The following is a 13,713-nucleotide window of genomic DNA, read 5'->3' as shown; positions in this document are numbered from 1 at the left end:
AATAAGAGAAGACTCCTAACCTTTCACAAAACCTCCTAATTAGGTTCCATGCATTCAATCTGCAACAGAAAGAGTTGGTGGTAGAACATTAGGTCCACCCTGTCAAACTGTAATTTATCCAGGACATGTTAAAGGGCCACCATTCCTGGTAACAAAGATATGAATGTACAATTATTTGCCTCTTGCTACGCTGCCGCTAGCTGTAAAGGGATGGTTCACCCTTAGGAAATGGGGCCACCGTCAACAGCAGCAAAAACCACTATTGCTCTGTGAGGATACAATTGTATAGTTATTCTTACTTTGAATTACTTATCTTTCAATGTAGGCTCTCCTCTATTAACATTCCTGCTTACTTTCAAACCACTGCCTGGTTGCAAAAATTAATTTGAACTCTAGCAACCAGATAGCTGCAGAAATTGCAAACTGGAGAGCTGCTGAATAAAAAGCTAAATACAGTAGAACCCCCATTTTACATCCCCTGTTTTTAGGTTTTCTCTCATTTTACATTGTTGTTTTGTGGTCCCCCTATATATTATGCATAATACATTTCCTTTATTTTACATTTTCCTGGATTTTACACCATTTCTTTCTGGTCCCCTTAAAAACGTAAAAATGGAGGCCAATATTACAAATTTTCTCAGCATTTAAGCTCTACATCATACTAAATTAATGTAAAGGTGAACAACCCCTCTAACTTATGGGTTTGGACTCAGCTGGCAGTATCAGTCTTATGTAGCCTACACTTTTTATTGGTCACAACTTTAGTTTAGCTTTACTTTATTTACTGTAGTGTGTCAGCCGCCTTATAGGGGCAGTTCATTATAACTAAATGATATTCTGAGACAATTTGCAATTGGTCTTTATTTTTTTATGGTTTTTGAATACTTTGGCTTTTTGTTCAGCAGCTCTCCAGTTTGGTTTGAGCAGCTATCCAACTTACCCTGGAGGTTAGACTGGAAGTTGAACAGGAGTAGAAAGATAAGTAATAATAATTAAGAATGACATAGCAGCCTCAGAGTGAGCAATTGTTTATTTCGCTGCCGGAGTCCGTGACCCCCATTTAAAAGCTGGAAAGAGGCAGAGTCTCAAAGAATTCAAAAACTATTAAAAAAAAAATTAAGACCAACTGAAAAGAATAGGACATTCTATAAGAACTAATAGTAGCAACAAGGATGCAAAGGTCTAGAACCCAAAAGGGTGTGGTCTGACAGAACTGGAGCTTTAAGAAAGCTAAAAATGGAATTACACAGGCACAGATGCAGAATAACAACAACCTAAGTTTCCATATACATAGATAACATGAAACAAAATGAGCACAGGAAGTCCCTTAAAATAAAATTCTCAAGAAATATACAAGTGAATACTGGCTCTTTTGAAGGCTTCTCTTCACAAATAGGTACTGCTGCATTGTGCAGGGGAGGATATCTGCAGGTGCAATTTCAAATATTTCTCTGTACAGTCCAAAATATAAATCTGTGTTATGAGGATTTAGGCAAGACTGAGAGCCTACCATCATAGTGACTAGGGAAAAAAAATAATTTTTATTCCACCTTCAACCCATTATTTCAATTCATAAATTCAAGATTAAAAATAAAACAAGTAATACATTTAAACAAAAAAGCATATAGACTGGTGATGTTAGTGGCATCATACAGTCAATATTAATTTAACTGAGCCTGTGGATTAAACCGTATTTTGTAATGTCTTTGTTTTTCATAAAAATCTTTTGTTATTGAAAGGTTATCAAATAATGAATGTGCTAAGACTACCATTACAATGAAATAAAGTGGCAAAGCATCTTCAGTGCTTTGCTGAAGGCACGATCTTATCAGAATAATAAGTGGTTACTTATCCCTGGAAAGAGTGTATGTATAATAAACAGTGGGAGTTCAGATGGGAGACTTCTAAAAACTCTATAGCTACCGTTTTGCTAGCTAAAAAAGGAAAGATGTTTTAAAATTTTGAATTATGTTAGTAAAATCACAAAAGAGTATATGGGAGATGGCCTTCCTGTAATTCAGAGCTTTCTGGAAAACAGATCCCAAACCTGTAACAGAAATTAAAGGGACGCAACACCCCCCACCTTATTTAACACAGGTGCAGTGAATTGTGATGCTCCGTTCCCTTTATTACTTTAAATGCCATTTCCTTAAAACTGTCTAGTTTCATAATATGGTTTAGAATTAGACTGAAACCACACCGCATATTCTAGATATGTCTTATATACTGTCATAAAGCGGTAAAATGAGGGTACACTTCCATTAGTCTGTATAACTTGTAATAAGGTACATTTAGAATAGCTAGATCTGATACATTATTGTAATTTTGGCATTCTGGTTGCTTTAGCTGCCAGACATTGACAGTGCAAGATGCATCTCATTTGCAATTTAGACAACCAAACTGAAAATCTGGTCCAATCTCTCTGAAAACGTGTCACAAATATGACTGTACATAGATTTGTATCACTAACAAACACAAGAATGCTGTGCTCTCATATTGAAACTACATAAAACATTTCTCTTCAGTATATACCCCATTACTTTTAAAGTCTTAGGGGTAATTAAATAACTATTCTTGCTTCTAGACAGATTACCTCCTATTCTTCAGGGCAATGCGTATATAAGTGAATGTGTAAAGGTATAACATTGAGCAACCAGGAATGAAATTAAACACATTTCTTTCTTGAAGTATGGACAAGGAAGTCCATTTTTTAAGAGATTTTGTGATCTCCCAGTGTGTACACAGATCTTGAATATATGATTAAATATTAACTATAAATATTTTATCTTTTAGATTGATTTGTCATTAGAATGTATTCAACTGCTTTGTCCTATCAACTGGTTTAGTTCTCTGCGGCAGAGATGTTTAAAATGTCCGGTTAATGAACAACACAATTAACTACTGTATTTACAGCTAAAAAACAAAAAATCTAAATAAATATAAAGCAAGCACTACAGTTTGGTATGGATATAAATATATCACAATATATGGTGCTTTCCCCAGCTAGCTTAAAGGGATACTGTCATGGGAAAAAATATTTTTTCAAAATGAATCAGTTAATAGTGCTGCTCCAGCAGAATTCTGCACTGAAATCCATTTCTCAAAAGAGCAAACATATTTTTTTATATTCAATTTTGAAATCTGACATGGGGCTAGACATTTTGTCAATTTCCCAGCAGCCCCTGGTCAAGTGACGTGTGCCTGCACTTTAGGAGAGAAATGCTTTCTGGCAGGCTGCTGTTTTTCCTTCTCAATGTAACTGAATGTGTCTCAGTGAGACATGGGTTTTTACTATTGAGTGTTGTTCTTAGATCTACCAGGCAGATGTTATCTTGTGTTAGGGAGCTGTTATCTGGTTACCTTCCCATTGTTCTTTTGTTTGGCTGCTGGGGGGGAAAGGGAGGGGGGGTGATATCACTCCAACTTGCAGTACAGCAGTAAAGAGTGATTGAAGTTTATCAGAACACAAGTCACATGACATGGGGCAGCTGGGAAATTGACAATATGTCTAGCCCCATGTCAGATTTCAAAATTGAATATAAAAAAATCTGTTTGCTCTTTTGAGAAATGGATTTCAGTGCAGAATTCCGCTGGAGCAGCTCTATTAACTGATTCATTTTGAAAAAAAATGTTTTTCCCATGACAGTATCGCTTTAAGGGGGGGGGACTGTCATTGCAATTTTTACTTCATAGTGGATTTAAAAGGGGAAGATAAAGAGCTGTATAATAAAAACTTTTCAAATTAAACATGAAACCCAAATTCTTTTTTTTTTTTTTTTTTTTTAAACACCCATACCTGTTAGAAACTTGTGTAAAAGAATTATCTAAGGACACTGCAGGCACAACAAGTAGATCACATATAATAGGTAAAGCAGGCAAGGACAGGCAGACAGAAGAACATGCAGAAATAGCTAGGAGGAAGATACTTGCGTGAATTATGAAATGCTGAGTAAGGCATACAGTAAATTGACTGATCCAGTACTGGGAAAGCCCAAGCTAAAGCAGACAGACAGAGGACACAATTAACAGAGGAATACAGGGAGACATCTGAAGCACTGTAAGAGGAAGATTAAAAGGAGTTAGACTGGATAGTTTAGTAGACATCTTTCCATTGGTTTCTTCCTGAAAATAGCGGACACATAATGTGCTTTCCCCAGCTGGATGCACTGTAACACATTTCATAATATTATAGTTTGAAGGTAAAAACCTATAGAAATGTGGAAGAACAGAGGGCAACATAACATAATTTACAGTTGGGGTAAGGGATTCACGGAACAGTTTTCCAGCAGATAGGGAGGTTATTAAAGTTCAGGAATTTAAAAATGCACTGTACCAGGCAATAGGAAGGACAAAACTCACAAAAATACATAAGCGCTCTCCCAACAACCCACTTAACACCCACTAAAATGGCAAGCTCCTACTCCAAAATGAAAAAGAAAAAGGGCTTCTTGGTATAACATTTACCCTTCTTAAGTTTATCAGACAGCAATCAGTTGAATAAACATGTAAAAAACCTTATCATAATGTATATAATAATAATAAAAAATAAACTCTCTCCTAAAATGCTCAAACATTTATTGTGCTGTATCAGTGGCACTTTATTCAAGGCAATCAGAAACTGCACTTGCAGGGCCGGGCCAGGCCAGCTGGGCACCCCAGGCAAACCAGCTGGCCACATCGCCCCTCCGTCACGCACCACTATGTGAGTGTGCGCATGCACTCCTACGTGAGCGCATGCATGCACGCCTACGCACGCATGGGTGCTAAAACACAGCGTCACCCCCTCCCTTCCCGGTGAGGCGCACAGCAACAACCTGGATTCGTAGGCGCACAGCAACAAGCCGGATTCTGAAGCCCGGACTGGGGTAGGCAGTAGTGAAAGGTACGTGCCTGGCACCCCCAAGCTTTGCGCCCCAGGCAAGTGCCTACTCTGCCTACTCCTAGTTCCGGCCCTGAGCACTTGTGATAGTACGCATACAACAATGCAGTTTGTGATTGTTGGTGTGTCACTTACTGAAGGAAAGTTACGAAGCTGACTGATTGGGCATGATTAGCTGAAAAAGGAGAAAAGGCACAGGTTACACACTAGATAACAGATAAGCTCTGGGGATCCTTCAGAATTTATCTGCTATCTACTGTGTATCATGTGCCTGAATGGCTGCCCCATGGCTACACAGCAGCTTATTTATACAACATATAGTAGTGTTTTACCAGTGCAGGGCAACACTACATTATATTTAATTTCTTAAAAACACTTTGGTCAGGACCAGGCAATGGCGGATCTCGGCCTGCGTTTCCCAACAGACCGAGAATCCGCTGTCCCACTACTCTTCTGCTCCCGGTCTGCCTGCACCCTGAAGCATTGATTCTGTGCATGCGCAGGCAGATGTGGTGGATTTCTTTGCTGAAACGCGGCATTTTGTATTCTGTGCCAAAATCCGCCCGCAGTTGATAAGGCAAGGAGAGCAGCAGAGCAGTGGATTCTCCACCTAAACATCGTCTTGTTCTAGCCTTTCAGTTTTTGGTGTTACTGTTCCACATACTGGCTATTTAGAAAGAAAAATCTATTTTTATTTTTGCTTTACTGGAATTTTATTTGTATTATATTTCATGAGAGTACAACAGTGGCTGTTACGATGCGTCGCATCTGAGTGATGGAGTGCACACTGCTTAGAATGCTTGGTTCTTACTTTCATTTTTTTTTAGGAAAAGTGAAGCCCTGCAGCTCTACAGGCAATAAAGTGTATGAATCACTCATTAACAGATGAACCTTTACCCCGATCAGATAAAAACCATCCCCAGACAGCATCTGCTGGATTGCGTGTTTACAAGTTCCTTTCAGTAAAAGGTGAGCTAGTTCCTGTATATCATATGAAAACACATGAAAACAAAATGTACCTGGGGAATATTCATCAGATGAAACTGGTCATGTTTTTGCTATTTAGAGACAGATACAAATGGTCATACCTACTCAATGTGTAATGAACATCAGAATATTAACGACTATATGCATATACCTGCCTTCTAATGGCATGCTTATGTCAAACATTCAGTCAGTCTGATGTAATCAGTAATCAGCAAGATTCATTTTAGCCAACAGTCAGACATGCTGTTAAGCTACAATCCCCTATTCTCTAAACAAGAATTGAGTACAGTATTTGAATGAATAGTAGAACTACAGTACCATTTTAAAACCTGCTAAAAGGCAGAGGTTTAAAACTTTAATAAATATTTTAATTCACAGTGGAAGAGCACTGCAAAATAATTCATTTATGAAAGCACACTAATATATTTTGCTAGGACAACTAAACTTTTAAACTATCTTCAAATTTCCTGGGGTAGACGCATTCGCAATAGAACAAAATTAGAACCAAATTCTATTTGTTAAAGTTTGACTTTTCGCGCTACTGCACATGCGCAGCTGCGAGAAAAAAGAAGCCAGAAGATGATCGATCCGTGGTACTCGCTGGAAGAATCCTGGGCCGGTGCAGTTTTTTTCTGATAGGAGAAACAGCTCAGGGGTTTCAGTTAAGTATATGCAATAGCACCCTAAGTAAAAAGACCTTTCCTTCTCCTTTAAAGTCACTGTGGGTGCCTATCAAACTGCCACCCCCAGTGGTTTTGTCAGAAACAACAGAAATTGGGCCAGGGCTCTGTAACATCTGTGGTCACCTCGATTAAGGGCAGCACTGAAGTGACTGCCTTCAAAATAACTATTGGAAAGCCTATCAGAAAGAGTAGAGATCTTCAAATGACAGCTACAGAGCTGTTGCTGAAATATACACACTGCACCACAGTGTACTAAAGGTTTTATGAATCCTCCAAATATGATTTTGCAATCAATATCATTACCTGGTCTACCATCTTCATCACAGCCGCATAAGAAATCCCCCTCGATTTGGTCATCTTCTGGGAGAGGCCTGTTAGATAAAAAGTGTGATTTATTAAAATCAGAGAAATAAATGGTTATAATTCTCGATAATATTCGGCACAAAATTGTAGCAGTGCACAAAAGATAGTTGACAGGAGAGAAAAAAAACAAAACTAAAAAAGTGAGATACATACATGACATAATGCAAAGACATCACTGAGAACTATACACAATTATATTTTACAGGTTACTCATTGGTCTTGTGTATTAAAACAATATGCATAGCTACCAGTAGTTAATTACTACTGTGGAGGTATGCAAAAAGGTGCCTTCTTGTGCCACAGTCTTTTACAAAATCTGAAACTAGTGTGTGTACCATGTCATGTGCACTCCATATGGCAAGTCTAACACTGTGAACTGCATGCCAGGCCTGCTGACGGAGAGGCACAGGTGTGCCCCTTATTTTGCTATTGTAGAACCCCTGCGCAAAGCATTCCACTACTCTTACTGCTATTAGGTCCCAGTGCAAGGGAGAGGTGCAAACTAGAAGTTTGCCCAGGAGTTGACCTTTTTGTGAATTGCACACTATGGTTACATTACAAAAGTTATATTTATGACCATGAGCAGAATGAAGCTTCTGGGGATTCAGGCTTTAAAAAAAATCCATGATGGAAGTCAAGTATTTACTTGAAACTTCTTTTTTTGCTACCACTGGTCCCACGCATGTGCAGAAAAGTGAAAAAGGTGGCTTTATAGTAAAGTTCTGCTTTTCACTCTACTGAGCATGTTCACCCTCACAAAGAAAGAAGAAGCAGGAAGAGGCTCCGTGGTGCTCACTGAGAAGAACCCCAGGCCAGTGGTACCATATAAGGGGATACAATCCCTCTCCTCTTAACTTTTGGTACCCTCAGTGATAGATTACTTCCCTCCATTTACGCACAGTATTTACATTTATACATTTCTTTATGGACTATGAAAATTGATTTACATACAAAACTTCATATTGGCACTAAAAAGAACCGTTTTAATGAATTTACATTGTTTGGGAGAACAGCTCATCTCCAGTATTGGCATATCAGTTGTTTTCACCCACATCATTGTTATTGTGTGTGGTAGGAATCACCAGGTACTGCAGTATTTTTAGCAAAGGACTGTATTATTCAAAAGAATCTTCAGGGGGGTAGGTATTATGTTTCGATTGTCTGATTGTCACAATATTTCTTTAGTGGCCTATAACAGACTATTTGGCTGTGTTGCACTAATTCTATGAAATGCTTAATATGTGTGTGTCTAATTAACTATGCCTTCACTTGCCTTGGAAAGTCTTCATCTTGCCATTCCTCTTTAAGCTCCACGCCTTCCATCCTCAGCCTGGCCTCCGTTGTGGCGACAGATTCGTGTCGCTCATAGGATTCTGCAAACTTATCTTGGCTAAGAGAGGAGCAGATAGGAAACATTAATGTCAGAGTTTAATAAAGCAACACAGCATAGAAAAGGACATGAAACATTACATTTTTTTACTTTCCTTTTTATAAATTACAGTGTAACAGACCAAGACAGATTAAAGGGAAATTGTATATGTTCAATAAACTCTACTTTTCTTTCATTCATCTCTTATTATTTCTAGAGAAATACAATTGAGTAAAGAGTAGACATTAACTTTTTAGAAGCAGATTCGAGTATTGTTTTACCCCAAGGAGCAGGAGGGCCATCTGCCAGTCCAGAATATCACATATACGACAGTTAAAAGGATAACATAAATGTATAGTAGCCTGATCTGAATATCTTAATTATGTGTTGTAATTATTGTTAGTAGTGTATTCTGTTTTGAACACATTTATAGTTCTTGTCTTTTGTTTCGTGTGTTCTATTGTTAGCTTTTCCACTTTGCTAAATTGCTTTGGTTTAATACTGTTAGCTTTTCCACCCTCGGTGATCCCTACTGCCCAACAGCACCTTCAATAATGTACTGTTCATTTGGCTCCTGGTAAGACCCATGTGCATACTTATGCATGGTATTAAACTTGGGGGAGTCATTTAGTAGCATGAACCGAATTTGTGCCAGATCTATGAATTCATAGCAGCCAATCAGCAGGTAGAATTTACTGGTCTACTGACCAGAGCAGCATATATTACTCCATATACTTTAAAGATGAGATGTTTAATAGATAATTAGAACCACTCACATTTAGGGTTGCCACCCGGCCTGTATTTTACCGGCCTAGCCGGTAAAATACCTGCCAAGGCCGGGGCCGGTATTACAAATTTACCGGCAATGTAGCTGCCGGTAAATTTGTAATACAATCAAAAGGAGCCCTCGGCTTGCCCCCAATCCCCTGCAATTTACCTTTTCTTTTGCGTCTTCTAGCGTCCGTGGTGTCTGTGGTGTGGCCCGCCCCTTTTGACGTCACGCCGCGCCCCTTTGAGGCCCCGCCCCCAGCAGCCGGTAAATTTTTTTATAAAAGGTGGCAACCCTACTCACATTGTACTCCCAGAATTATAAACGTATAGGAATTCTCTCTACGATCGATGTCAAAATGGATCGTTGAGGAGCGGTTTGTGTTAGCGCACGTTAGGCAGGCATCTACAATACCGGTTTAGGTGCGGTTCTACAAAGAGAATGCTTCAAATAGTGAAGTATAGCCAGAACTGCAGGGAAAGGCCCTGGGGGCCGTGTGCACTTACCGACCAATGTTGGATAAAAGCAGTCAGAACAGGTGCGGATTTTTTCTCCTGAATGCGCCGCTTGTCTGTTGACATTCAGGAGAAAAAATCCGCACCTGTTCTGACTGCTTTTATCCAACATTGCTCGGTAAGTGCACACGGCCCCCAGGGCCTTTCCCTGCAGTTCCGGTGATACTTCACTATTTGAAGCATTCTCTTGTAGAACCGCACCTAAACCGGTATTGTAGATGCCTGCCTAACGTGCGCTAACACACACTGCTCCTCAATGATCCATTTTGACATCGATCGTAGAGAGAATTCCTATACGCTTACAATTCTGGGATTACAATGTGAGTGGTTCTAATTATCTATACAACATCTCGTTAAGACCTACTACACTATATATTGCTTCCTTTTTTTAGGTTTAGTGAAATATATTGATTAAGGAGATAACAGCGCACTGAACCCTGTCTAAACCAAATACCTAAAGAGGACATGTGGATCCACATTCGCTCGGGGCAGCTCTTTTTTTATTAAACAGCGCAGAACTCACAAAACCAAGTTTATTACTGTAAGGATGAGGTCACACATGGCGTTTTTAAGTTGCGTTTATAAAAACGTGCAGCCGAGCTTAAAGGGGAACTATCGCGAAAATGAATATTTATTATTAAATAAGAAACTTTCTAAATACAATCAATTAAATATTCTGTACTAAAATAATCAAGTTTATATTCACTATTCCTCTCTCAGCATCTGTTTTTCTTCATTCTGTCTTCATGTAGCGGTTGGGTGTGAGATGAATGATAGAATAGATCTTATAGGGGGGCTCCTTTTGCCTAGAAGATGTATTAATAGAGCCCACTCTATTAAAATCACAATCTCTCTACATGCAGGATTGGTGCAAAAGGCAGTAATTTTGTTAGATTTTGTTTGTACAGGAATCAGTTATTTGAGTGAGCTCTAATACATCAGCTAGGAAAGGAAGCCCCCCTATAAGATATATTGGATCATTCATCTGACACCCAACTGCTGCATGAAGACAGAATGAAGAGAAACAGATGCTGAGAGAGGAATAATGAAGATAAACTTGATTATTTCAGAAACAATACAGAATTTGTAATTGATTGTATTTAGAAAGTTTCTTACTTCAGTACAAGGAAGCTAATATTAAATTTGCATTTTTGTGATAGTGCCCCCTTAAATACGCATACAATGAAGCCCTATTGAATATAATGGAATTCGCACTATAGCAATTCCCATGGGGTGTTTGCGAGCCAACATCCACCACGCAATGCAAGTACTTGTGGTTTTCAGCAGAAACGCCAATGCGCCAAGGAAACGGCATATTTTTGAACTCTATGAGATCCGCAAGTTTGGAAAAACACTTAGCTGAACTATGCTGAATATTGTCAATATGGCGGCCAAACTCTTGTGAAATGGATTGCGCATATACGTATTTGTATACGTATTGGTGACGTAATTACATTGCGTATTGACGGAGAGCAAGATTGCATGCAAATCGCTTTTTTTTAACAAAAGTTTAAAAGAATTCTCCCGAGAGGAATTGTGGGGAATGAGGAAAAACTAAATGCATGATGGGGAAAAAAAAAAATACAGCTTGAAAACGCATATTTCATGAGTGTGTGGTTTCATTGGCGTATTTACACTCGACCACAAGTTTTTGAATAAGCAATATCAAAACGCCATGTGACCTCGCCCTGAGATCCACTGTGGAAAGCGATGAGGTGAATGATGACCTATTTCTTCAATTTCTATTATTTCTGCTAAATCAATATTTTCCTTGGTCTAGCATAAGGCCTGCTTCAGTTTCTATATAGCATTGCTACAAGTAGAAGTCACTTACTGTTCGTAGTAATTTAACTACAACTCTCATCATTTGAGTTACAATTAGGCAACAGCTGAAGCCTCAAAGGTCAAAGATCAGTGGTTCACAACATTGTGGTCTATTTTAAAGTAAAAAATCTGGTCCTACAGATTTAGTCCTGGGAGAGCAGAGTTTGCTTTTTGTTTGTGTAAAGGTTTGTTACAGTACAGATTTGCATCAAGCCCAAGTGTTATAAACAACAGCTGAGTGAGACTAAGACAGCAGATAGAAATAACGTAGACAATTTTATATTGTGCAGCGCATAGATACTGGCTAAATACTTTAAACAGATGAGATTGGGTACAATATCTCAAGTATTTAATGCTGTGACTTTAAGTAAGCTTTGAATATCTGGCCTCATTTCACAGTGTGCCGTTTCAGAGAGGATTAGTCACCAAGACTAATGACATAGGTTTAGGCTTTGGCTCTAGCACACAGGCTCTTCTGTTACTCCTAAACACTGTGTTTAATTATTTAGCAGTAACGGCTGGTAAACACATAGTCTCCTAAATAATTTGAGATGAACTTGTAACATACATAGGTTGAGTGTAAATGGAGAAAGGCACACAAGCAGGTTCCAGCAGACACTCACATGTCTGTCTCAAAGGGCCTGCCATCTACAAGTATGGAATAAGTTATCCAGAAACCCGTTATCCAGAAAGCTCCGAAATTACAGGAAGGCCACCTTCAATAGACTCCATTTTAATCAAATGATTACCATTTTTAAGAATGATTTTCTTTTTCTCTGTAATAATAAAACAGTACCTTGTACTTGACCCAAATGAATCCTTACTGGGTGAAAAACAATTTATTGTGGTTATTTAATGTGTAAATATTTTTTTTTAGCAGACTCAAGATATAAAGATTAAAATTACAAGTCCTTTGCATTCTGTATAACAGGTAAAGCTACAAATGTATTGGTATTGCTACTTTTTATTACTCATCTTTCCATTCAGGCCTCTCCTATTCATATTCCAGTCTCCCATTCAAATCAATTCATGGTTACTAGGCTAATTTGGGTCCTAGTAACCAGCTTACTTAAACTGAAAACTACAGAGCTGTTGAATAAAAAGCTAAATAACTCAAAAGTCACAAAAGATAAATTGCAAATTATCTCAGAACCTCACTCTCTACATCATACTAAAAGTTAACTTAAAGGTGAACAACCCCTTTAATGCGGGATTTAAATGTACACTAACCACCATCATTGCAGAAAGGAAAGGTGTATTCACTTGGGAGGGGTGACTATGGTTGCCACCTGGCCGGTAAAAATGATGGCTGATCCCAATGTTATTAATAGGGAAAAAAGATAAATATGTAGGAAGGCCGGTATTTTTTTCCAGAAAAGGTGGCAACCCTAGGGGGGACTAATTTTTTAAAGCACCCCTCTAACCCTCCCCCAGTGATTATAATTGCTTGCCTGAGGCCCTGGGCTGCTACTCCTGTTTGCTTTGTGGCTCCTTTTCGGTCCCGGCTGGGAGCACATGCACAGTAGAGGAAAAGGCCGGATTTTTGCTGAAAACGTAGGCTTTCCACTGTAATGGGCCTGTGCACAGTGAGCATCAGCCTTGGGAGACAGAAAAAATGGCAACGCTCATTTTTGACTGCTCATGTGCCTAAAATGTACAAGCCAAGTACCTGTGTATAGAACAGCCAATTCATATTAATGATCCAGGTAGCAACAAGAGACCCTATTTGCATCACCCTCAATTTGGTGGGGCTGAAAATAACTTTCTGCTAACAGTAAGACTATTTGTGCTGTTGGAAAGCTTTTTAAAATTAGTAACAGAAACTGAATCTGCATGTGTAACATCACTTCATTATCCCCTCAATTTACTATAGAAACAAGTGATTATTGATGTGGCATAAACATTTATATGAATACAGAAAATAAGAGGTCTGATGATTTTCTTTTCTTTTATGACTGCAAAGAGTGACAATTTATAGTTTTTGCCCCCCCCATCAACTTATAATTTCATTTGATGTGCACCTTTGTTCATCAGGATCTGTTTCCTGATCTTTCATAGAACAGGTATGGGATCTATTATCTGGAATGCACAGGACAAAGGTTTTTCTGATAAAGGTTATTTTTGCAATTTAGATTCCATACCCGAAATCTACATTTAAACATGACAGAAATCCAATAGTATTGTTTTGCAGCCAAAATGGACTCATGCAGCTTAGTTACCCTCAAGTACAAGGTACTGTTTTATTATTACAGAGATAAATGAATCAATTTAAATCATTATTGAAAATCAGATTTGCTTAAAATGGGAGTTTTTGTGTGTTTTGA

At 38.5% G+C, this 13,713-nt stretch overlaps 1 protein-coding gene across 4 annotated transcripts in view; it reads right to left on the bottom strand.

Moving 5' to 3' along the window:
• Positions 1 to 13,713, bottom strand: part of LOC108711344 (BCL2/adenovirus E1B 19 kDa protein-interacting protein 2) — a 44,227-nt gene that overhangs the window by 22,777 nt on the left and 7,737 nt on the right. For 2 of the 4 annotated variants that reach the window (XM_041586730.1, XM_041586731.1), the window contains exons 2-3: positions 8,186 to 8,302; positions 6,853 to 6,920 (exon numbers count right to left, since the gene is read on the bottom strand). In XM_041586730.1, the coding sequence (XP_041442664.1) occupies positions 6,853 to 6,920; positions 8,186 to 8,302 (185 nt within the window). Of the gene's footprint in view, positions 1 to 20; positions 410 to 3,930; positions 3,997 to 6,852; positions 6,921 to 8,185; positions 8,303 to 13,713 lie in introns of those variants that run through there. The other 2 variants (XM_041586733.1, XM_041586732.1) reach the window with 2 other exon arrangements.

Source organism: Xenopus laevis, chromosome 3L, assembly GCF_017654675.1.
Source record: "Xenopus laevis strain J_2021 chromosome 3L, Xenopus_laevis_v10.1, whole genome shotgun sequence".
Classification (NCBI taxonomy): domain Eukaryota; kingdom Metazoa; phylum Chordata; class Amphibia; order Anura; family Pipidae; genus Xenopus; species Xenopus laevis.
Note: the sequence above shows the minus strand (reverse complement) of the source record. Positions and strands in the feature narration are given on the sequence as shown.